This window comes from Pyxicephalus adspersus, chromosome 3, assembly GCF_032062135.1.
Source record: "Pyxicephalus adspersus chromosome 3, UCB_Pads_2.0, whole genome shotgun sequence".
In the NCBI taxonomy this organism is placed as follows: Eukaryota; Metazoa; Chordata; class Amphibia; order Anura; family Pyxicephalidae; genus Pyxicephalus; species Pyxicephalus adspersus.
The window spans coordinates 35,460,370-35,488,274 of NC_092860.1; the positions used below are offsets into that span (position 1 = coordinate 35,460,370).

Genomic DNA, 27,905 nt, shown 5'->3' on the forward strand with positions numbered 1-27,905 from the left:
GCCTCGAAAATAGAAAGGCTAGATTAGATTTTGCTCAAACACATCTAAAAAAGCCAGCACAGTTCTGGAAAAACATTCTTTAGACAGATGAAACCAAGATCAAACTTTACCAGAATGATGGCAAGAAAAAAGTATGGAGAAGGCGTGGAACAGGTCATGATCCAAAGCATACCACATCACCTGTAAAACATGGCGGAGGCAGTGTAATGGCTTGGACATGCATGGCTGCCAGTGGCACCGGGACACTAGTGTTTATCCATGATGTGACACAGGACAGAAGCAGCCGAATTAATTCTGAGGTGTTCAGAGACATACTGTTTGCTCAAATCCAGCTAAATGCAGTCACATTGATTGGGAGGCGTTTCATAATACAGACAGACAATGACTGAAAACATACAGCCAAAGCAACTCAGGAGTTTAATAAAACAAAGAAGTGGAATATTCTTGAATGGCCAAGTCAGTCACCTGATCTGAACCCAATTGAGCATGCATTTCACTTGTTGAAGACTAAACTTCAGACAGAAAGGCCCACAAACAAACAGCAACTGAAAGCCGCTGCAGTAAAGGCCTGGCAGAGAATTAAGGAGGAAACCCAGCATCTGGTGATGTCCATGAGTTCAAGGCTACAGGCTGTCATTGCCAGCAAAGGGTTTTCATTCAAATATTAGAAATGAACATTTTATTTTCAGCTTTTTAATTTGTCCAATTACTTTTGAGCCCCTGAAATAAAGTGATTGTGTAAAAAAAAGCCTTTAGTTCCTCACATTTTTATGCAATCTTTTTGTTCCACCCACTGAATTAAAGCTGAAAGTCTGCAGTTCAACTGCATCTGAGTTGTTTTATTTAAAATTATTTGTGGTAATGTACAGAACCAAATTTAGAAAAAAGTTGTCTCTGTCCAAATATTTATGGACCTAACTGTATATCCTGCCACTATACTGTTCTGCACACACAGAACATTTTTTCTCAAGAAAGAAATGAAGCAGCGTACATATTGAAGAAACCCGTTGAAGTGAAACAGTCAGATTGACATGGTTTTTGTTTACAATTTATAGAGAAACCTAAGGATGATGGGGTGCGAGTTCACCAGGAAAAATAACCAGTGAGGTTATAAAAATGCTTTTTTTTTTTTTTTGGATGTAATAGAACTAATAACGTGTAAAAATGTATACTTTACTTATCTAAAAACGTGTCCACCATCATGTTTGCATATAATAATATTCCTTGATCCTTAAATGTAAGCTTTTGCGCCAATCCATGCAATCAAAATAACAGGTAATGCAATAACTATTTACCAATTGGTCCAACATTAGGTCAAGATAAAACCAAAAATGTTTAGGATTCAAATAAATGTGATTTAAATTAGGAAAAATCTTATATACTTCAAGACGCAGAAAATGTATAATGCATAAATGTTCAGAAAATCAGAACACTAGAGCAGAATCATTATTAAGGCTGAGCGATATTTAGATCTCACTAGCCACTGCTTTCAGATTACTTACTAGAACAATAGTGTTCATGGCACTTGTAAACTTACAGTTCTTAAAAAGGTTAACTAAGAAAACTAAGGTTATAGGTATTAATAATGGTTATCCACAAATTCCTTGGTATACCAAACAGAAACACCTGGGTTTTTACACAATAGTTCTTCACTCAGCAAAGCACTGAGACATAAAAATATCCAGTTGGGCATAACAGGTTAAGTGTGCTGGACAGCTGGAAAACCTGAGGGTTACTTGAACAAACACTACTATTTCCTAAACTAAAAAATATTTTGTCTTTAGATACTCTTTAAGTTTACAGAGATTAATTCATATTTTGGTATTCGTTTAACCACATCTCAATATAACTGGAGCAATAGTCTTTCATGAGTTTTAAAAGACAACAAGGAGCAATACACTTATTTTAGGTGTATATAAAGCGGATTTTATGGTATTTGAAATAGCGGAGAAGGTTGGACCTTCTAACAAGCTTCGTGTGTTCCTACTGGTGAGATTCACCCCTCTATTAGACCTGGTGACCATTGTCAGTAAGACAAAGTGAGAAAGAATCTAAATCATAATAAGTCTTTATTTGTTAATATAGTATTAAATAAATAAAAATATTATAATAAATAAATAATAATAATGATAAATATCTGAGTTGTTTTTGGAGAAAACGGAAAAGGAAAATCCCCCATTATGAACACTTGTTCTTATGGCAACTCTCTACTCTCTTTAAATGCATTATGTTCACTACAGAAATATTTTTTGTCATGCTCTGTTGTGTCTATGGGGCAGGACATGAAAAGTTGCAAACATTGGTGATAGATTAATAAATGTCTTTGCATGTCCCAACCCAGGTCCTCTCTATTCCCAAGCCCAACCTCTATATTTATAAAGCAGGGCCCTTAGTTTTCTGCACATCATCTCACTTCGCATTGCCCAGAAACCTGAAGATGCCTTTTAAGCATATAGAAATTTGTTGACCTTTTTTATTTGTGCATAATGACTTAGCTATATAACAATTTGCATCAGTACAGTTAATTCAGTTCAAGGGTATGTAAAAATAAACTGGTAACTGGATGTGTGAAATTGTACACTAATTTTTTTTCATAGGGAACTTGAAGTATGGTTACAATTACTGTCTTTGTATTTGTCGGTGTCATGGCCTTTACTATACAGAGAAAAGCAAGAAATAGTGTTTTGAAAAGACTGCTCTTGAAAAGTTCAGAGAGCTGGCAACTGCTTGTGGGCCTTTTTTGCAGAACAAGTGTATTATTTGATGTGTCTTTCCTTACGGTATCCAGGTGCGTCCTTTGATGCTTGGCACGATCGCTGGAGTTGCTGAATGCCTTCTGACAGCCAGGATGCTGGCACAGATAAGGCTTTTCTCCTGTGTGACTCCGTAAGTGAATCTTCAGGTTTTCAAGCCTTGAAAATGCCTTTTTGCAGCCTTCAAACTGTAAAGAGAAATCAGAATATATATAATTGTTGCAATGCAAACTGGATGGCACAGTTTAGTGGTTCATGTTTTATCATTTTTACAAAACTTAGTTCCATTCGCTTATTTCAAAGGTTGGCATACATCACAAGCTACCCCGCCAGTTTTAGCTTAGGAGTATAATAAACTTCATTCGTTTTCAAAAAAGAATTGTTGGATAATATTGTTGAATTTCTTAAGTTCCCAGTACTATCCCAGGACTGTATGTACTTTTTTATTACTTCTATTTTATATTAAAAAAAACAATACAAAGAAAAGTTTAGAACACGAGTGGTATTAGAAACTTAATAAATACACATATTTAAAGCATTTCTTTTAAATAAATGCATATCATTGCTTTTAAAAGTAGTAATAATATTAGTAGTGGGAATGGGGAATGGGGAACATTTCACACTGAAATTCCTTATTTATCTAAACATAGACAAATAACAAATTATTGAATTATAGTCTAACTCTTATAAATGGTGTAAAAGTTGTACATTTTTTGATATTTCATGTGTCTTCATAAAACAAACTTCAACTTTTAATCACTGAAAACTTTGTATATTGCGTAATGAGTTTGCCAATTTGTCCTTGCTTGTAGTCAAATCTGAACTTCGTCATCTTTGGGGATAGGGCTCAATTGAACCACTGCCATGGATTAATGGTGAATCCCTGGGATTTCTGGATCGTGTACTTCTGGCTGGAAACTTCACAGGTTTGCTGACATGCAGAAAGGGAAATATCATACAGTCTATAGGCTTTCACTTCCTCATCTTAATTTAAAATTAAAAAGAAGAGTCTGTTTGCTAGCTATGAGCAACAGGTATTCTTCAGACAACTTGAAGTGAATACAATTGGAGGACTGTGAGACCCAGTTTTTGCTTGTTGGGTAAGTACATAAGCCTGCTGCAACAATGGACCTGGGGTTATATATACCTTGTTCAGCATGAGACAGATAAATATTTACCTTTGTGCAAATATAAACTTTGTACAAATGTTATGGCTTACAAATAACCCCAGTTGTCTCAGGAATCTGGCTAGAATTGAATGTCTAATTTTTTATTCAGAAGATTTAGTACAGAGAAAAATCATTTGTCCTCCTACATAATTTCCACTGCTCCTAACAGTTCTTGATCCTAAGAAACAGAATGGACACACAGGCTAATCTCATTCCTGTAACAGTAACGAGGATAGGCAAAAGAAGAAACTGTCTGTATGCATTTGTCACTCCTTATATTTATGTCCATTTCAGAGCCAGGCGGCATTAACAAATATTCCTCATTGATCAACATTACAAACATCTGTACTTACTGTAATGTGGCTTGTATTGTCTACTCTAATACATTTCATACAGCAATAGTACTTTACTCCTTTTAGATTTCAAGTTCTGCTAATCTGCTAAAATGTTCGGGTTTGTGTTTCTGGGGCTTTGGTTATTAATAGCATTAAAATGCTTGGTAACAAAAAGAATTTAGTATATATCTTTTCTATAATGATATTTACCAAAATACATTTACACAAGGTCTTTCTTGGTAAAATGATATATTTATTTATATTAAATAATAGAGTAGTAAACTGAAATTTGAAATCTAAGACAGAAACTAAATGCATGTTTCAGTACAATGCGGACTCTCTTTTTGCATCTGTTTGCATTGAACATTTAAAAAATGTAGCTCAGGTCTGAGAACGGCAGCTTTGCTAGTGTCCCGAAATGAACAGATATAAAAATGAATGGGGAAAATGTGAATTTTATTACTTTATGGAAATTATCCGATGATAATTGATTTACGATTTTGTAGCTATTTATTGGACATAAATAGACGGCAACTAGCGCAAAGAGGACACACTAAAAGCTGCTAGAGAAGAATCAGCATAGTATTATTTTCCAAAAAACATGTCTTTCATTCAGAAAAGCACACTAGGGTATTTTTATTCCGAAGCATAAAGGCTAGAATTTCCAAATCTTCAGACAGGTCAACCCATGAGTTTTGATAGCTAGATGATGACCCTAACCGTAATCTTTTCATTATTCATCATTCAAGGGAAAAAATCCTAGATAATCAGCTCACTACAAAAGAAAAATCATATTAGATCTGGTTCTCAAGGATGAACAAATTAAAACCTAAACAAACTTACAATGAAACCTTGACGCTTCTTTGTGTATTTTAGTTATGCATAATCCCTTGAGTACTAGACCCTACTTCATTATTTTCATCATTCACTAATAAAACATATACTCAAAATTAAATTCAATTGTGTTCTCATATAAGATACTTTTTATAGCATATAGAAAGAAAAAAAGGTTGTTATACAACATATGGCTTTGTAATCCTGCCCTATAATCATGAAGAATTTAATTTACCAGTACATATTTACAGGCAACAGTATGTCCAAAAAGCTGTGCTTTCTATTCAGATTTCAATAGAAACCATAAATATGACCTAATTAAAAATTTAATTGCATCTGGCATTACTTTACATTACATTTAGATTCAATTCAGGTTTATGGATGCAATTTATGCCATAATGAGTAGCCAATGAAACTTCAATCTCTTTGTACTATATCAAAAGGTCAATTGTTGAAATCCATATGAAATGGAAAAGGGTTATGTTAGAATGACCAATTTATAAAAAAAAATGATGCAAACCCAAATGTAGCATTGTTTTACATCTACCCTTACTAAATCGACATCATCAGGGAACTCAGAAGTCAAGCTGAACGTATTTCATGCTATGAGAATAAACAAACCAGCTTCTCTTTATGAATGTGTCTGTATCCAATTGTATAAACATTCTTAGGACATTGATGCTGCCCCTACAAATTGAAGGACTCTGACATAGGAAAATATTAAAATTTTTTATGATCTTATTTATAAAAACAACACACATAATTACATTTAAAGTGCACCTAAACTTTGTAATACTTAACCATACTTACTGAATGAACAGTTAGGATTGGTCCAAATATTACGTAGTTTGTAAATTTAAAGGAGATAGGTTAAGAGATTCAACAGACCAGTTGTAATATGTTTGGTAAGATTAAGAGGTGGGAATGAATCGGACAGTTACTCACAACCAGTCATTGGATTTTAGCCAATTGGACAATTTTCTCACACTCAGTTGCCAAAAAGTTATCTGTGCCCCACTTTTCCACTTGGATGTTGCCTAAGACACAAATAAAACTGAACTCCAGTTCTTAGTTTTTCACCTTCATACTCTGGCTGACGTGTAAATACTTAACAAGTTCTCACCTCCCTGCCCTCTGCCCAAGTTTTCCATAGACCCCTCACCCCTCTGGAGAAATTGTGTATGCCTGGGGACCCTTTAAGAGGAGTCCTATCCTATGTCTATAAAATGCTTTTGACATCAGGCGATGTATCAACACCTATGTTTCTCTCCAGATGGGAGCAGGATCTTGGTATTAAATTTACTGACGAACAGGCAGAGCGTATTTTATATTATGGTCACAAGGACTCTATCAGTAACCGTTATCAAGAGACAAAATATAAGTTGCTTACAAGATGGTATAGGACACCGGAGCTCTTGCATAGAATCTACCCAGGTGAGCCCTTTGTGTTGGAGATGTGGGAAACACACAGGCACTCTAATGCATATTTTCTGGACCTGTCCTTCACTGACACCTTTCTGGGAGGGAATTGCTAGAATAATTAAAGAATTGACAGGGACATCTATTGAAAATAGACCGGAGTTAGCATTACTACATGTGTCAGCAATCTCAAAAAAAGATACAAGCGTTCTTTTCTGCACTATTTGCTGAATGCTGCTAAAGCATGTATTCCGCCACTATGGAAACATACTGTCCCTCCTACAATCAAACAATGGATTGCCAGGGTGAACGATATCCAATACATGGAAGAACTAACAAAACCAAGAGCAGCCATCACAGAGACCGGCACGCACCTGGTTTTACTGGGATGATTTCAAGAGCTCAGCTGATTATAGACGGCTGTTCGGATCATCTGATTAGTGCCATAATGTTTTTTGGGTCGCCCACTGCCCTTACCACCCCCCCCCCACCAACCCTCATTACACACCTCTTCTCCTTCCCTTTTCTGTTTTCTTTTTCTCATTTCTGCTCTCTTTTCTTTCTTAAAAGACAAAACAGGAACCAACAAAGTTTTCTACTTTTGACCAATGCACATCTGTGTTTGTTATTGTCATAGCAATGCCTGACACCAAATGGACACTTCCTTTTGCACTATAATAATTGATACTGTTGTGATATGGGTCAGCCGGTAGTCAATAAGTCCATGCTTCTCCCATGCTCTGTAAAATGCACTTTACTGGTTTAGTGTCATACGTTAGCATTTATTTTTTCTGTACTGTATCTTATTGTTGGTTGCTTCTAAAAAATAAAATAAAATTAAAAAAAAATACTTAGAAAGATTACATTAGTAGCTGTCATTAACTTCCTCCTAAATTCACCAAACTGCAGTATAATGGATCAAAAATGGTTGTTCATTTCCCCCTACTTTGCCAAGAGGAGAGTTAATTATATCAGATATATTATTTTGAAGAGCCTTTATGCTCACAATCATATCACAAGATACAATTTTTGTATATTATGTTATAAATATAAATATGTCATGGGTATTTGGTAATATATTGGCCTGGGCCCAGGGGCATTTAGGTGAAATTTTTCCCCACACTTAAAGCTTTATTTGAAAATAAGTAAAACAAAGGTTACATTGATTTTATTGACATTTTAAAGAATTGTACTTGTACAGATTGTAAACTTGAATTAATGTGAACTTGAACAAAGAATTATTGTATAGAACAAAGCATAAGAAAGTAATATCAACAAGCTCAAAATGACTAGGTGGTACATGAGAAGTAGGTGAAGATAGGGGAAGATAGGATGAGTTGACTATGGTCTAATACTAAACTTAGAATTAATATACTCGCTTTATAAGGAAATATTCACATTAAGAATTCTACAACACATAAAAGAATTATACAACTTGCTTTTCTCAACGTGATGTAAAGTATCAATAGTAGCCTCATACAACATTTTACAAGTTTATCAATTTGCATGAGCTCATAGACCTTATCCACCCTGTAATGGATTTCATAAAGTTATTTGCTACTTGTTAGCAGTAGTAGCAGATTCATTCCAGGTTCTCTGGCTCACCCAGCTGATGAAACTGTATTCTATCCAGCCTTGGAGAGGTTTAATAAATCAGGCCCATACAGTCAATAGAGGGAAGTGAATTTCTTTATTAAATGGGAATAAGCAATCTAGCAAGGTGGAAAATGTCATTGTATAAGCCAGTACAAATGGAGAAGATTTTAGGCCAGTATGGCTGAATCAGTGGGCAACCCCATACATATATACATTTTCCCCACATCTCCAGCATACATTGAATACACCTGGATAGATATGGTGCAGTGAAAGAGGGTATATGGGTATTCCACAGGGAGAAGATCCTAAATATCTTCTCCTGAATAAAGCTGAAACAGAGAATATCTGAGTCAATTTGATTGCTTTGTGCCTAGGTCTTTATGCCAATCCTTAAAGTATCAAAGGAGCAAGTCAGTGTACTTCTCAATAAGCATCTTAAATATATTTGGGAAAGTATACAAGGGAATTCTGAGAGAGCACAGCTTAAGAAAATTACAATTTCGATCAAGATTGTGTCTGCAACAATTTTTTGTTCTAGAGGCAATGGGCCTGATTTATTAAACCTCTCCAAGGCTGGAGAAGATACACTTTCATCAGTGAACCACAGTGAATGGGTTTCTTCAAAGTCATTTGCTTTTTGTGAGCAAATGTTTTCAATCCTGGACCAGATTCATTCCAGGTTTGCTGGATCACCCAGGTTCACTGATGAAAGTGTACCTTCTCCAGCACTGGAGAGCTTTAATAAATAAAATATCTCTTACACGCTGGACATTCACATAGGCAGAAAATGTAGTGTTATGTTTGTACAGTATAGATACCATAATTTCCTTTTTGGAGAAATTTTTGTGATAAACAACCTCAACCATTTTAGTCATTACCAAATATTTACAAAAGCAGCTAGAACTGTATAGATCAGTGTTTCTTGACCTTTTTAACACAGGGAAACCCCTTGAAATTACTTTCAGGTCTTTAGAAAACTCCTGCTATAACTGCTATACTCACAACTCACTGTACATAAGTGTGGGAGTCAGTAGGGAGAATGCAGCTTACATTGCTGGCCAGTGAGAAGGTTGTCACCCTTACAGATAGCCAAAAAGATCACTGGTATCTGTTAAACTGACCTAATAGTCACAAACTGCCTATTTCTTAAGGAACTCTAGGGTTCCACAGAACCCTGGTTTAGAAACACTGGTATAGATATGCCCCCCTTGTGGGTAGGCTACATTTGGTAGGGGTTTCATACAAGCTTGACTAGGGCCACATGATTACACATATTTTTATGTTTATAATTTTATAGACCCGTTTTTGCTAGTTGGCTTTAAATGGCAAAATTACTCACTGTCCAATTTTAGGAATGCACATTTGAATATTTTATTACCACCCCTCGGCCCAAAAAAAAGACATTTACCAAGAATACATTGGTCCACATAGGAAACTTGTTATGGAAAAAAAAAAATATAGAAAACTGACAATGATAGGTACATAAGCTCTTGAGAAGCAACAAGTTTGATATTTGTCACTCAGGGTCATTTTTCATCCTATTCATACTTCATATACCGTTTACATTCGTATACTGGTTACATCAAGATCATGCATATCATAACACATATTAGATAAATTTCCATAAATGTTCTTACTGTCATTTCCCGGTATAGTAAGAAACAAATCATTCCTATATAATATTCCCCCATTTGCCATTATTATATTTATAATAGCTGGCAGCTGAATCAGTTATCTATTAGAGTGCATATAGATTCTTTTCTAACTTGGAACAGGAAGCATTCTCAAGGGAAAAGCTAGGGAGTGCAGCAAAATGAAAGACTGAGTAGTATATGTGTTTTTCATTATTAAAATTGACTATACCTTTAAAGGAAATTTGATTGACATGGACAACTGACTGATATCTTAAAAGAATGAGCTACTGATAGTTTGGCCAGAGATCAGCGTAATATTTTTTTTCCAATTGCAGATATTAAATTCAGTACTGGAGCCATGACTTGTTTTCCCTAAAACTGATCAAAAACTTGAAGACATACACTTTCACTTAGGCATTAATGCAGTGGGTTATGAGGTCCATGTGGCAATATTGAAAGTGTGTATTATGGAGTTATTGTTTCTGTTATAACAGTGTTTGGCAGAGGATCTTGTTAACAACGCATTGTTTTGATAAAATTGATTTTTATATATGTCTTTCAAAAGGCCACGGAGATTTAGAATATACTTTCTTTTTCACGGGTTAATAAATCTAATTAAAGCAGTATGATTTATTCTTTGTAGTTCAGAAAATGGGTAAGTGAAGACTGAAATTCAACTTAAATTAAGTCAGACGCTGACTATGCTTTATAACTTAATAGAATAAATGTGCAACCCTTTTTGCTGCTGGTGCTATTGTCATAAAAATGGGAGATGTTTTGGTTGCCAACTTTCCCAACTCATAGAACCAATAGTTAGACTTGAGTTAGAATTCATCTTTATGCATTACAAGTATTCATTTAAGGATACTTTGCTGTAGGTTGTGCAATAAACAAAATAAAATAAAAAGTTCCTTGCAAAGGAAAATTGTTTGACTTAATTATCTTCACATCCACAGACATGTCAAATGCCTGGTAAAATCCACTGGCCCATTTGTCACTACTGTACCCTATAGTGGCATAAAGGGGGAACTACCAGACATCAAATCACCCAGAAGTGCATTGGAAGTGAAGATTCTCAGAAAGCAGATACTTTTCCAGAAACTATTTGCAGGACTGTAAACAATATTCTATTGCAATTTCTAATTGCAAACATTCATTTATGTTTTTAAAGGTGGCAGCATAAATACAATTTTAATTTGACCTTTTTATTATTATTATTAATATTATTATACAGTATTTATATAGTGCCTACATTTTACACTGTGCTGTACAATGTCCATAGTCATGTCATTTAGCTGTCCTCTGAATTTTTAATTTTTACATTATTTTCAGTGCCAGCAACAGTATCATTAAGGAGAGTGAATCTCTCTAGGGAGACTACAGAGGATTTAGACCCCTCATCACTCTATCCTATGGCTTCAGATATAGGTAAATAAGAATTGTTTAAAGAATAAAAAAGTGGAAGGGGATGTAGGAGGAAACAATATACCTTAAAGGAGCCTATTTTACCATAAACCCAATAATTGTGTTACCATTAATCTGAGAGATCACCGAACATGACAAAATAGTAGCACAGTACTTGCAAAGTGATAATAACACAAGTTTTTTTTGAGGAGGAGTGGTTGCAATCTGGAACATACAATACAGATTGGAAATGTAATTACCTTTTTAAATGTCTTTTGTGCAATAAAGACAAATCTAGTTACTGAATAGTAGTATTAAATGATATGACATGAGACAAATGCTAAGTGACATTTACACATACTGTAGCTCTGTCTTTTCAGCTCTAGGGATGCGTACAAACGTGCAATAATTGTCGTTGGAAATGAACGATCGACAACAGATCGTTTGATATTTGTTAACAAGTTATATCTGGGAACTATATGTTCTTATACTGGACACCATTTTTCTATATGGTTTAACTTGTTTTGAACCGGATGACAAGATTCATGAACTTATCATTTTATATTAAAGAATGCACAATAATGTTCAAGCAACAAGTTTGGTTTTATATTTATATGGAATTAAGTTTTGAGATGTTCAATTTTGTGACTTTTTACATATATAGGTCTGGGACGGAAACTCTTGTAAAAGTGCTTGTTAATAGGCAATCATTATTAAATGTTAATAGGCATTCATTGTAAGAGTTTATTAGCGTAAGCTAGAGTAATAAGGTTGTTTGATATCCCATACAGCTAACAATGGAGATGCAGTTATAAAGCTCAAAAGACTTGACAGGATTTTTCCTTGGGAAACTTCATTTGACTAAAGATGAATTAATGCTAGTGTCAGCAGACCTAAAGTCCATGTTGTGCCTGTGCCATTCAGGTGACGATTCTTTGCAATGAGAACACTGTGAACCTTTCAAGCATTGTGTATTAAACTAATATGTCAGAATGTGATGTATCACACAGTTCCATCTAGTGTTCCCAATATGTCATACCATTCATGAATGAGTCACCGCCAGCCAGATCTCACCAGATGTTAAAGACGTTAGATTTATTTAACAGTTGCTCTTGGATTTGAAATCATCCCTTTAAATACAACATAAAAGAACAGTCAGGGAAACCAGTATGAGAAGTGTACTGGAATCCAGTCCGTAGGAGTCCACCCCTGAAACAAATGTGAGGAAAATGTTCCTTTTTCTGAAAATAATCCGTATGCAAATTTGGTGTGGAATTCAATATGCACTTTCAAGTTCAGTAATTGTTTTCTATTCTTTTACTGCTAAGCTGTCTCAGCTTTTTTCAATTAGATTTTGTGTCCTGAAAAAAGTGTCTGAAGAAAGGATTAGTTCACTATCTTACTGAGAAATAAAATATATTTGGAGTGTTGCTGTGCTCTAGAGTATGCATTTCCACTTGCCAATTTTACTGTGAAGTGTGCAGATGTAAAACACAATTTAAATACATTAATTAGATTTCTGTAAAACATTTTAGGTCTTGGAGCTCTGCTATTAAATTTAGATTTTCTATATTTGGCACATCATTTGCAGGAATTTGGCAATGTTCCCGCACTGTAAAATAATAATTATCTCTGAAATTTAAGAATAACTTTATATGGCAGCACTTTGCTATAACATTGTGCGAAGATGCACTGTTAGCAGTCTACAAGGTCCTGGTGCCAGACTGACATGATGGGTGATGACATCAGTTGCAGCACAAAGAAATGTAATTGATACATGAGTTATTGAAAGCTTTGCATACACCCAGTCGAAATGCAGGAACTGTAAAGCTATTTACCTTTAAATAGTATTTTGACATCTCTAGGGTGCTTCCCCTTTATTAATATTTAAACCTGTTGATCCTGAGAGTATCCTTACAGTCCATTTCTTTCTATAGGGGACTCTGGAAGATGTCTGTGGAATCTTGCTTCTGCCGAACTAAATAATATGTACTATGGGTTGTAAAAGGGTTACTAATTGAACCCATAAAGAATGATACGAGTTTTGCTGAATATCTGCCCTGAGATATAATTGGATTCCCTTAAAATATATTTGGCACATGAGAAATACATCAGATGTAACTGCATGCATATCAGTACTAGATTTATCACAGTCCCACTGAGTAAACTATATATAATGTCTTTCAACCAAACAAAGTCTTTTGCAAATATTTTGATACTTGGCACAAGAAGAAAAAGCTTTTGGGTAATACAAAAACACTAGACCTCTAGGTGACCACCTGAGAAACAGAATTTAATTTACATGTGCCCTAATGTCTTTAGATTTCCCTTCATGGTAGTCACCTATAGGTCTGCTATAGAAAACATGGCTTTTTCTAGATGTCCTTTCTCCTTCTTGAAAAAGTTATTTGCATAGATATCATAAACTGTATTGCCTTATCCTTTCACTATTGGTATTTCCTGCTCCAGAAATAACTTCAGTCCTACTGAGGTGGCCAGAACCATTACCTCTATTTTAAAATGGATTTATGTTCTTGTTGAACAGTGCTCTAAAAGTCAACAGGTATGCCATGTAAAACATCACAATACTAAAACCCATGTCACCTTTTGTAATGAGCTATATATATCAGTTATGCCTTGTTTAAAATTAAAACGGTATAACTATGGCATTGCTAACCTGAGCACAAACAACTGTAGTTATTTCATAGTATGCTATGGTTTGATTTAGATACAATTTGAATTGATAAAGCATAATTAATTAATGTGTATGAAAACCCTAACAATTAACTATTTTTTATTTTATGTTCTCCCTTTGTCTGCAAAATGTACCAAAAAAAGGGGAGGCTGAGTAGTTTCATCACAATACCTGTTCAAGGCCAACAGCATTCCTTCATAGATACAGCACACTATATCTATGTTAGACTCAGGAACAGCAGTTTCTATGAAGCTTCCACAAGCCACATTTATACATTTTAAGGTGTTTGGCAATGGGTGGTACTAAACTGTTTGATGCCACCCCATTCATCTGCTATGGGCTGCTGCATGTAGCGTCTCATTCAAGGATACAGTTCAAGAGTGAGAAGGAAGTAATGTTGTCACCCTAAATCAGAGGTCAGCAAACTTTTTTTGGCCCCTAGGCCATTCGAGTCCTGCCCTAACGGCTCCGCCCCCACGAGGAACGCACCCCGAAGGGAATGTTCCCTATTTACCGCGGCGGCGGAAGTGTTAATATCGGCCGCGGTAAATAAAGAAGGGAGCCACCACACGGAGGCTCAAGAGCCGCATGCAGCTCCAGCTCTGGTAGTTTGTTCCGGCTCCGCTGCGGGTTGCCGGCTGGCATTAGGCCGGAACAAACTAAAGGCCTAAACTAAAGGCATAAAGGCTGGCCCTGCCCTAAATAAGAAGTGTGTTACTTGCAGAATCAACAAGTGAAATTAAAGCTAAAGAGGCCTGAAATAATGGAAACTAATATAGGCATCACATCTAAGGATTTGTAAGCTGTAATATATTACATTTACTCTTGAATTTATATTCACCTAACAGAAAATGCATTCCCTTGACCTAATTTAGAAAAAGTAACACAATTTCTCATTTACTGAAGACAGTAATGTCGGAACATTGGATTTATTTAATTATCATTGATTCATCATTAATTATCCAATTTAGAAATAACAATATATATATATATAAACATGCTATAAATACACACAATTATACAATTAGATGCATATTGTATGTATATTTATACAGTCTATGATAGACACTGGAGTATTGCTACATCACTCAGCTGTTTGCCAAAATATAATCATTTTTGTCTCTAAAGGATTCTTTGTTTCTTTCAAAGTTTCATAGTCACCCCAGAGTCATGTCCATTAAAACACAGCTTGTTGATGCTTTTGTAATCCCAGAAAAAATCATGGCAATCGTCCACGCTTTTCTGAATGGGGTAATTGGACAGCTAGAGAGGATTTGGTGGGTTTAGCACATAGCCTGTTTGATTGAGCCAACCAATTATACTCCATTCGCTATTAAAGTTGCACATTTTTTTTTCTCCTTAGGGTCATTAGGCTTGTCTAAACTAATTTGTCTCCACACCTGCTGACCCTCATTGCTTCTGACAGCAGCACAAGTATCACACTAAACAGGGCCCTGTCTTACAAGAAGGAAGTGAGTGATCACAGCCTACAGTATTTATGGCTGGATGGCATCAAGGAGCACCCTGACCTCAACCAAGGTGGGAACTTCTCCAGATTAACTACTTAGCACGCTAAAAGGCATGAAAACCCTTGGCTGAGTAGAATGAAAACAATTGAGACAATAGTGCAAACTCTAAATGACAAATAATGAGTCTTGTGTGAAAAAAGCTATAGTATATTGCTTATGTGCATAAAGTATTAAGCTATTTTATCCAGAAGAACTGTATTTTCAGTCTGTCGTTATGGTCATACACTTTACTGCTGAAAAATTGTAATTATGTAAAGCACTTTCTTTGCTAAAAGCTCTGCATTAGCTATTCATAAACACAGGCAAATAAAGACAATAAAAGGATACAGGTAATGTAAAATAAAAATGCATTATCTATGTAACAGATATTTTATTAGATAAGAGTACCCGAAGACATTACTCGTCATTTAGAACCTACCAAATTCAGACAGAATCTGGCCTTTTTACATATTTAAAATAGAGTTGTCATAATACGGCCTGGTCATTTTAGCAATATATGCCCGCCATGACCTATTTTACCTATAACGTTAAACAGTCAAGCTATAATAATCCCTTGTAGAAAATTCCTAGGAGTTCAGAAACACTTTGTTATTTATTGCAAAAGACTTTTTGTAACTTGCTAGACAATCATTAGGTAAATAGGTGCTAACTTATTGCCATAATTGCCCATTTGTTGCCCATGCATTGTCATGTTTGCTTATTTGTTACTGATGTATTATAACAATTGTTCATATGCAGTACAAGTATCTAGGATTTTTTTTCTATATTGTAAAATCAGTGCTGTTTTTTGGACAACTTACTATAATTTACTTTATTTTTATTTGATAAAATACCCTTTTTAAAATATAATTATTTATTTTAAATTATACCCCTGAAAGCCAGTGAATTTCTAACCAAAACCTTGTTAACACCATGGTCCTGATTTATTAAACTTCTCCAAGGCTGCACTTTCATCAGTGAACTTGGGTAATCTGGCAAACCTGTAATGGATTTCCTAAAGATCATTTGGTTTTTGTTAGCAAATATTTCAATCCAAGCCCAGATCCATTTCAGGAACACCCAGGTAACTGATGAAAGTGTATCTTATCCAGCCTTGGAGAGCTTTAATAAATCAGGCCCACATTTGGATGCTGCAAACTGTGTGTGCTACTATAAAATCATTGTGCTACCCCTCAAAAAACTTGTTTCTAAAATATAAAAACTAAAGAAACATTAAAAAAAAATCCAAAAAAGATGGTAAAAACTACCAGACAAATGTCCTTTTAAAATCTGTTCTATAAAAAAATGACAACATTTTTATAAATGTATGCTATAATTATTCACATGCATACTAAGAAAATAGTTTTACAAATACATAATATATACCACATAACATAACATTTTATAGCATATGAACATTCTGAAGTAAGCTTTAGCTGGAATTTTCTGTACCTAATGTAAAATGAGGTCATCTAGAAAGTAGGTTAGTCACATACTAAGGTCACTCAAACCTCCAAAAAAAGGCTAATAACAACACAAGGATATAAAGTGCTTTCATGTACACCATTCCTGTTCAAGAAAGAATGGCTACTAAACAGCTGGCATTGCTCCCAAGAAAGACAAGTATGGTGTGGATCTGAATTAAAAATAAGTTTCACTAATTATATGCACATAATTGTATTATGAAGGATTTGAATGCATTCAAATTATTAAACATTAACTAACCATTTACAACACCTACATAGTACTTTGTATTTGAAAATATTCAGTTATATATGCACATGAAATAGTTTGAATAATGCATTCAATAAAGAAGCATTTTTAAAATAATGTCAGTGGTGGTATTAAAAGTAACCAGAAGGATCTTAATAGTTTTCTCCTTTTCTATGAGATGTAGAGTCTGTACAGTTACATACAAACAGACAGTATAAAACGCATCAAGCAAACAACAATCTGATACTAACAACACAAATAATACTAAAATAATGAAGACAAAAAAGATGGTGGTGGTTGTAATTATTCCAACATTTTAGAACGATGTATGTCTAGATTCTAAAAATATCTGACTTTTATTTACTAGACTGTGTTAAAATGCACTTTTTACAGAACATCTGAAAGAATACATGACATAGGTATAACTCTAACTAGTGGACTATTGCAGCAACATGGATATTTTTATATTCTATTTAAAGAGTTTCTGGAGTCTTGTTCACAAATTCATAATGTGTACTGGCATTAAGTGCAGACTGCATTTTTCATGGCCCACCCACAGCTAAAAGAGCAACCTCTTTAGGTTGTTTGATACAAAGACCACTGTAGCCACAAACAGGCCACCACTTCCCATACAAAAAAACAAATTTATTGCTGAATACATTAATGAAGATCTTCTTCAGATGTCAATAGGGTGCCTTAATAGGATCTAGATGCAATCCTCTCCTAACAACAAAAGAATTTCAGGAATATCCAAAACCAAAACTTTTTATACATGTTTTTTTTATAAACTAGAGAATGGGTAGATCCCTGTTATGTATTTTTGATTGTATTTTGTGATATTTTGGAGACTTTTCCTTTATTTCTGTTTTGGCAAAGTTTTTTTGTTGATTGGCTACTCATTCTATTTAATTGAAACCAAAGATTGATATCCGGTTGATCACAGTACATTTGCTAAACAGAAAATTGCATACAGTCAAACATCAAACACTGACACTTTTTCCATTTTTAATTAGATATAATTATGTAACAGATCTATATCAACACCAAAACTTTTGGCTTTAAATACACTTTAAGAAGAAAATAGATAGGAAAATACATTAAAAATTCTCTGCCACATATTGCATTTTCTGCAAGTAATCATTTGAGAAGTTTTATCTGTTCAAACAACTATTTAGTATGCAAGTTAATTACAGTCATCTGCTACTGTTCAAAGCATAAACATTAAAAAACAACCAATTATCCTCAAATCATTCACATTCCATAAAACAATCACAAATTGTATAACTGATGTTTGCTTATTAGTGATTAGTTAATTGACAGGGTTTGTTTACTTTTATTGGGAATATTTGATTCTTCCAAGAAATGTTCACAGCTTTGGCCATCTTTTCAAACCTAATGTACACTGATGTGCTCATCTTTACATAATCAGTTAATATCTCTTTTAATTCCAATGCTTGAATTGCTTTTTACTTAGAGTACCCAAATAGCAGCCACAGCCCACATCAAAAGTTTCCATACACAGATATATATTGCAGGAATATATAGGTTGCGTCAGACTTTTAGATTTGCAGTTTTCTGAGAGAACCAAGTCTTACTTTGGCACCTATAAGAACACAGTAGTATATGGATACATCCTGTACAAAGGCTGTGACAACAACAACAAAAAAAGAATAACTGTTACTCCTATTATGGGAATTTGTTTTAGTGCTATCTTGGACTAAACTGCAGCTCTGGTACTTGTATGTTGTTGGTTTGCAAAATATTGAGCAACATTAGGAAGAATGAAGCAAGGAAAATGACTTACTTACAAAACTTAGTGTTGCTTACAGGATCTGCTGAAGATAATTAGGAAAATAGCTTTAAAAAATGTCTCTCTTTAATAGATAACTGAAGCTACTGGTACCTGGAAAATCAGCCATCATTACCAATACCTCCAGCTTTGTTTTATTAATAAATAAGCCCCTAAAAGAGTATTGAATGCCTTATTTTCATAAATAGAACATCCAGCTATATTTTATTAGATATTATTAGTCTACTGATTTCTCCTGGTCTGGGATTAATATTTACACCATCAATGATCACAGTAAGGAATTTTCATTTTTCTGTTTTACCTTCTTCATAATCACTAGTGTAAAGCCAGCTGTAGTTAGCCAAATTTCTCATCAATTGGGTTAGCTGATGATATATATTTAGGTGTATATAGTTATATAGTTATAAATGTCATACCACCATAAGATATGGCATACCTGTGTATGCTGTATATAAGCTTTTATATGATTTAGAGATTGACCTACAATTACAAAAAATTACAGTAAACAAGTACAATTTATTATCTTTTCACTGCGAAAAGGAAAATCATCCATAATTGCATAGGCTTTCCAATAAAATAAATTATTTTTTAATGTTAATGATTACTTTTTTGTTATTGGAAATTAAATACAGACATTTTCTTGCAAAGATTTAGGAAAAACTCAACAATTTTTTATCTTTGCTATTATAGATCTATGTAACTATAAGTTAATAATATATATTATGCATGTATTTCTGCTATTTAATAATATAGTATCTGCAATTATCTAGGATACTTTACTGCACTGATACTGGTTTAGCTGGATGGAAAATAAACAATTCTTATACTGAGTATATATTTAAAAAGTGAATAGGCACCCTATTAATTCACCTACACATTGCAGAGTTGCAGGATCATTATGATCTCCATACAACTGGATATTATGTTGTCAGTACCTAATAAGGAAGTGTAACACTTTCTAATTAGGGGAATAATTAGAGCACTCAAAAACCATCTTTTCAAACTTGCCTATTCATCTTCTTCTGTCTCTTAAATCCCTCTCTACCTACCCACCATTCCAAATCCCCCCTCCTATCATAGGCTACCTCCCCACTCTCTTAGAATGTAAGCTCTTCTGGGAAGGGTCCTCTCATCCTCCTGTGTCACTGTCTGTATCTGCCAGTCATTTGGATTCCATATTTAATGTACAGCACAGTGTAATATGTTGGTGCTATATAAATATTGTCTAATAGTAATATTAATATTAATAATCTATTTTTTGCATATAAATTATTTTTGCATATAAAATAACAATGTGATAAGGGCATTCATTTGTGTATCTATAGTATTGGATCAAAAAGTTACAAAAACATGACTGAAAATTCTGAACCTTTTCCAAATAGGATCATTGAAGTAAAATGGTTCTATTAATAAACAATAAGAATCTTCCCATTAAGCATTACTCTTTAAATTAAAGATGAAATAAAAGCAAAGAAACAGATACAAGCATGGATAATATATTTTGGTAAATATTTCACAACTTTACTGAATCTGAGAATGGAACCAAAAACCAGGATGTCCTATAAGTTAGACATTTTCTACCAGAACATGACAACATAATTGAAGTAATCTTTAACGTGATACCCGAAACTCGGCTTCATAATACACAAGAAAATAGCTGTGCCATAACTCACACCCATACACTGAAATGATTCTTTTGAGTGGTCCTCACTGTCAATGCCAAATGGAAGTCCTGATGTCATGTCTATTAGGCAACGATTACAAACACAGTCCTTATAATAATAAAAAAGGAAAATGAGCTAACAAATGTACTAATGTATTTTTCTTATTTTTGTGTATATTCCAGGAAAAAATAAGTATAATTGCATAAATTAGTAAGGGATTATTTTAGATTACTTTAAAATACATTGTAATTCTATATACACAAAATACTCTAATTGTTATACATGCTGAAATTATTTCCACTGTATGAAATACATTTTAATTTATGTACTGTAAAAAGAAAAGATGCAAAAATCTACACAGAACATATTTTTTTCATTATGTACAGCGTACAGCTAAGATACTTCATTGATTGTGATACTTTAAAGGAACTAATATATCAAGTTTATGGGATTTGCTCACAGAAGCTGCAAAAGTCTCTAAATAATTCTGCATATACTGTACATCATTGAATAAAAGTGAACAAGAGAACAGACATTCCATTGAGTTAGAATTTATGGAGGTAACATAAAGTTTTTATAATGTACACCAGCCACCCAAAGAAAAGGGCTTTAACAGAATAAAGTCTCATTGGTAATTCAATGGGTGATTTTGTTGATGGCAACACATTGCCAGGGAGCAACGCCATAGGAAAATGTTAGCAGTGTGATAGTAGTACTGGTACCCAAAGGTCCACATTAATTTATTCTACAAAACTATTCTCTAAAAACTGTTAAAAGGTGCCAAACCCATGGTTACTTTGAGGTGGCATCTGAAAAGTAAAAAAAAAGTATATGCAGCTGTAAGGCCCTGGTCCAGCAACAGTACTCGCCAGACACCAGTCCCCCAAATTTAACGCCGCACTCTTCACCTAAAGAAAGCCTCCGCTCAGCCCCAGAAGATGGGTTGCACCATCCCAGGACACGGTTGCCTCAGGACCTAGAGCACAACGGTTGGTGCATGGGGAAGGGCTGGCAAAGACCAAGAGCCCACAGATAAAGCGAAACCAAAATTCCATCAGAGACAGTCCAGAATACAGAGCAGAATTCATACACAGATAATCAGTCCACCAGACAAAGTACACAGGGGCAAAACACAAGCAGAGTCGGGGTCACGGGCAAAAGGTTGGTTCAGGCAGCATAAACTCACAGGGTCCTAAACAGGCAGGATCAGCAAAAGTAAAAAAGACGAAAAACTCTCTAGAACAGATTAACTCAGCTAAATGCTAAACAAGCACTGGAGTCTGGGAGCAGAGAGGCTATAAAGTCCCAGCAGCCAATGACAGCGAAGGATAGAGTCACAAATTAATCAGTCTCTAAAATCTACCAGAGCTGTGCGCAGCCTCCCAGTGTGTGCAGGGGATGCTGATAAAATACATCAGGCAGTACGCCTAAATGGAAGAAGGGGCTGCTGCTATTTCTTACTTCTTCTTGCTGCTACAAGTGATTTTTCTGGACAGAATAAACAGTGTTTGATACTGCGATGGAGCACAGCACGGGATTCCAGGACAGCAGCATGGGATCCTAACAGCAGATTTTCAGTTTACTCTACATAGCAAAAATGAAAAAAATCTACTATTTATATGCCATAACAATAAAAAAGTTGTAAGACAACCATAAAATGAACATTTAGGTTGAGTTACATGGAAGGTTGACTACATGGAAGTGTCTGTGCTTGGACTGTGCTAAGTCTGTATTCCACACACACTTCTGTTGGGAAGGACAAACAAATTTCATGGAAGACTTTTGATGAATGCAGAAGTATGTTCAGAGGTAAACATTTACCTAGTGCCCCTTCGATGCTTATGTGGACACATATTTACTTATGTGTTTATTTAAATTTGTTTAAAAAAAAACAAAAAACAAAAAAAAAAAATATATATATATACATATACAGTATATATATATATGTATATATATATATATATATATATATATATATATATATATATGTGTGTGTACAAGCTTCACAAATATATAAAATATTAGTCTTGTAGCTTGGTACAATCCTCTTCAGTTTTATTTGACTTAGATTTTGATTCTTGTCATAGTCATAAAAAATAAGTTAAGCTAAATAAAGGGTCAAGTTAAATCTCACATGGGTAAGGCTATAATATATAGTTAAAGTTGAATACCACATATGCTAGATTGTGACTGGCTTTCTTTAAGTATACATCAGTTTAAAAAAGACTCACTCACTTAAAGATATTTTCTTTTCCTCCTTTTTTTTTTTTTTTTTTTACTTTTTGCTTTATGATTTTTACATTTGCATTATAAATTCTTACCATCCTTTAAAGTTGTTATTTTATTTACACATAATGGTTAAACTTAATCATAATTATAACATCCTTAAAAAGATTGTTTTTTTCTTTAATAAATGTCATTTTAAACAATATTTTAAATAGGCAGATACTATAAATATAGTGGTAACCAAAAAACTATGGCTGTAGTCCTAAATTAACAGAATGCTTGACAAATTATTTGCTAGATTAAAATAAAATAAATGAATAAAAACCAGTAAATGAAATGACTGCCAAGAACATCAGCCAAAATCTGCATATGAAAGGCTCAAATCTGAGGTACACAGTAGCATGCTAGGCATATGCTTATCTGATTGGCTTTGTCCAAGCACTTTATTTGTTATATTTGCAATAAAGCTTTTTAGCAAAAGTACTTTGAAAGTTGTATGTGTTCTGTAGTTCTGTAGACTGTTGTGCTCTAGTACATAAGCCTATTACGCTGAATATTTGTCATTTCAAAAAATTCCATTCTATCCCAAATCTGTAAATGGAAAGCTCTTAACATGTGCTATAACTGGTGTGAAGTAATGTATATCCTTTGCGCTGTTATGTAAATACCTTGATAATACTAGCACTTGATAAGGGCCTTTTAGTAATAATGAGACTTTTGGGATTACATCTGTAAATCAAAATCTGACCAAATCTGTTTTTTTTGTGTTTTTTTGAATTTTGATTCAAATTGTTGCTGTCCCTGCACTGATGGAAGAGTGTGCTTTGTAATTTTAGTTCACCTACTCTAGGTCCCTAAAGCTAGAACCAAACTGCTTCCACAGCTTAAGACATGGGAAGTGTTTGGAATTCATCAAAGGAGCAATGATCCTATCATTCCTGAAAAGGAATATGGTTACACACAGGTCCAATAATGTTGGAATTCTCTACCATGTGTCCCAAATAAGGGACGTAGAGACCACAGTTTTTTTCACAGTTTTGGTTGTTGTATTCTGGAAATTAGGATTATATATTAGATAGCTAATACTACAGATGAAGTATGCTTTGGAACCTACAAGGAAAAACTATTTTGCTGCTGTTGTTTAATTACAACCCCCCATTTCATTTTATTTAAAAAAAAAAACATTAAATAAACATGATGTAAAATATGATCTCAGTAATAAGCATATTTCTCAGGAACTGCAACCCTTGTGACAATAGAAAATACTCTTGCAAGAATGGTGGTTTTATGCAGGAAAGCAATAAATATACCAAAGATACCCCCTAAACAAAATGTAGTTATGACTGGTCAGTCCAAAGTTCACGTTTATACATCAGCATTAGAAATGAGAAAATCTAACTGGGTAACGTTCACACATATGTTTTGCTAATCCTCTTAGATCAGTGAGTCTGAAAATCACCAAACTTTCTCTGATAGGGATTATTTCAGATCCATGTTTTTTTCAATAGCACCACAAAAAGAAAGTAGCTGTGTGATGCCAAATAAAATGTGCTAAGTAGTGTTGTAGTTTTGGCTTGCTGCTCTCACTTAGTATCACCGGCTTTGTTTACACTAGACTTGGTTTAGCTAGAAAAGCTCCCAGTTCTTTTCTTTGAGTTCTTGCGTTATTTATATATTAATATTAATAAATATTATTCTTATTACACAGGTCAACATGTAATTTTCATCAGACATAATTTTATGTGGGCTTTGAACTATTTTTAATGCAAATTTCAAATCTGTTTTCAGTTTTTCTCTAGCATGTCTAGTTTTTGTGATGCAGCTAATTATAAATTGTGTGAAATCCGTTATACATAGCCCTAACATATTACAACATTTAACAACAGTTTTCTTTTTTTTTTCTTTTTTTTATCTTTTTAAAGGTTTTTTATCTTTTTAAGGTTAAACATCGCACTAACTGCGATTGATTTCATTTGTTATCATGCCTAGAAATTGCCTTAATGATCCAGACAGTTTCTGTTACGTGTGTGGTTCATTCACGACGAAAGCACAACATTGCCAAATTACCACAGATCGCAAAAAAATCTACAAATTATATTTTGGCTGTTCACTTGGTGACTAGGATAAATCTTGGGCTCTACCTCATCTGTACCAGTTGTTCCAACGGACTGCGTGACTGGCTAAATCGGCATAAAGCAGTAATACCATTTGCAATCCCGATGGTGTGGGGAGAACCGTGAGACCATCTAATCGACTGCTATTTTTGCAGCGTCAGGCAGAATTCAGAACCAGAAACCTTTACACAAGCAGAGCTGAATGATCTTGTTCATGATCTAAATCTCTCCAAAGACAAAGCAGAACTTCTTGCTTCAAGGCATCAACAGAAGCACTTGCTTGCAAAGGGTGTAACTGTAACTGACTACAGAAAAAGAAATAACTTGACAACGTTTTTCACTAGTGATGGCTCACTGTGCTACTGTCATGATATAAATGCTCTATTTGTCACAAGAGCATATTCCATCTGAATGGCGTATCTTCATTGATTTCTCTAAAAAAAAGCTTGAAAGCAGTCTTACTGCATAATGGTAATTCCAAACCAAGTTTACCAATTGCCCATTCCATTAACCTAAAGCAGTCCTATTACAATATGATGTTACTACTTGAAGCAATACAGTATAAAACACACAAGCAAGGAGGTTTCACAAAATATTGCTGTTTCCTATGCCTGTGGGAGACCATTATGTCAAGTGTGATTGGCTACCAAGAGATACCTATAAGCTCGGAACAAGCAGTGTCAAGTTTCTGCCTCTGGTTGATCCGCATAAAATATTTCTGCCACCTTCTCCATATCAAGTAAGGCTTGATGAAGAACCTTGTAAAGGCCATGGGTAAATCAAACTCCACGGGTTTTTAGTACCTTGTTGAGAAGTTTCCACACATAAGCACTGCAAAAATGAAGGAAGGGATTTTTATAGGGCCACAGATTTAGTCTGTTTTGCAGGATGATGTTTTCAACCCATCTCTCCCAGCAGCTGAGCTTAGAAGCTTGGGATACGTTCAAGTGGCTGTGTGAAAATTTCTTGGGCAACCATAAGTCTCCTGCAAGAAGTTCAGAATCTGCTTGATTCATACCAGAAACTGGGTTGTCACATGTCATTAAAAATACATTTCTTGCACTCACATCTAGAATTCTTCCCAATCTTGGTATGGTAAGTGACGAACAAGGATAACGTTTTCACCAGGACGTTCAGGTAATGGAGCACTGCTACCAAAGTTTCTGGAATGAAAGTATGATGGCTGACTACTGCTGGATGCAGATAATTATCAAAACTCATTTTTTGTTGAGCTGTGTTAATATTATTATTATTATTATTATTAACAATAAATTTAACTTTTTCTTTTTTTTCATACCCTATTTTAGACTTAATGTTTGTCTTGTGCAATACAGGCATATCATGTCCCATGGAAGTGGTCAGCAGGGTGCTATACATAGCCTTCTAAAATCAGTGCACTCTGTCACAGCCTCAGTCCTGACGTTATAAGTAGGAGTCCATACGAAAAAGCCTTGGTGGGTAATTGTCAGTCTGGAGGAGTGGATGGACTTTAGTTGCATGCAGACTGTCCACAGTAACACACACATGTGATATTGAGCTCACATGATTGATGAAACTGAAATTCAATAATGGAAGGGGGAGGGAGAGAGAAAGTAAGACTCGGGAGGAAAGGGTTGGATATGATGCCAGCTTTGGATGTCTGGCTTGCTGTAGCTTTAAAAGCTGTTAAAAGATCATAGTGTACAGTATGTAATTTCAGTACAGGACAGAAACTCAGCTTTCAAAAAAATATTTTTTATCTGTAATACCCTATGCATGTATTGTGATTAAAAAAAAGTTGAAAAAAATAAAAAAGGAAACATTGAGGCTAACTGATATCAGCTTTGACAAGAATGTGTAATAAATTCCATCCAGCAGTGGGCCATAGTTGTTATGGTCTATTTTATCACGCCAGTGCTAAACAGAAATAAATCTTGCCTCGAGAAATCTTTTGGCAGAATACACAAATCTGATTTTGTTAACGACACAAGCACCAGGCTTAACAGTGGACACTACAAAACACTCTAACCCTAATCTCCTAATAAACTGCATACCGATACTGCACCCCACTGAATACTTTATAAGTATAATCTCATGTTCGCAGGACATAAAAAGGCAGTTTCCTTTTATTCCTTCTACAAAGCCATATAATGTCAAACATATGGCGCAATGCATAATTCAATATTGTGTGGAAAAAAGTGACTTGAAATGCATGAAACATCCTCATTGAAAAATATTAATGTCGTTCTCTGTGTTGCAAACCTTTGGTTAAGCTAGGAAATGTCAATGGGAAGTGCCAAATCTTCAGAAAAAGGTTAACAGTTTCAAATGGGTTTCCCTGAAGGTGAAGACATGAGGAAACCTTTTGCAGCAGGAATTGAGAAATATTGGCTTTGATAAGCACTTTGCCACTGTTGTAAACCTGGGACTTCTCAGGCACATCTGCTTCACATTTTCTAGTACTTTTACCTGGTTTCAAACAGAGCATTTAGGGGCCCTTTCTAATGCAGCCTACAAATCAAAGCAGTCTAAAGGACTGCATCAAATGATTAATGAAGTTACGATGGCAAACATGTACTGTAGGGTATTAATCATTATTTATCAAGTATATATTTCCTACGAGGGTTGTATGTGAAATTTCAAAGACATTCTATTTAAACCACGGATGTTATCAATACAACCTATGCAGCCCTGAGGGGGCCACAAAACATTTCAAAGAAATGTGTTTTATTGGTTTTCAACACAACGTTTCTTCTTTACAAAATGCAAGGATAAAGTTGCCCATACCCAACCTGTTTCCTTACATAATACACGGGTACATTTGCCCATACCCAGCCTATTTCCTTACACAATCCAAGAATAAAGGTACCTATAATTATTTAAACTGGTAAGGCACCTTAGGTCATTTAGGATCTAATTATAGTTAATGGCCAAGGGAGCAGAGCAGTTATTGTGGCTAAGCAAAATATATTCAGGCATGGTAAAAGTAGTTTACACTGATAAATATACTTCTGGTAATGCATATAGTCATACCAAGACTTTTGTCCCCTCC

At 34.6% G+C, this 27,905-nt stretch overlaps 1 protein-coding gene across 1 annotated transcript in view; it reads right to left on the reverse strand.

Annotated features, from left to right (window-relative positions):
• Positions 1–27,905, reverse strand: part of GLIS3 (GLIS family zinc finger 3) — a 211,393-nt gene that overhangs the window by 78,996 nt on the left and 104,492 nt on the right. Inside the window, exon 5 of the mRNA XM_072404214.1 lies at positions 2,780–2,941. Coding sequence (XP_072260315.1) covers positions 2,780–2,941 — 162 coding nt within the window. The remainder of the gene's footprint in view (positions 1–2,779; positions 2,942–27,905) is intronic.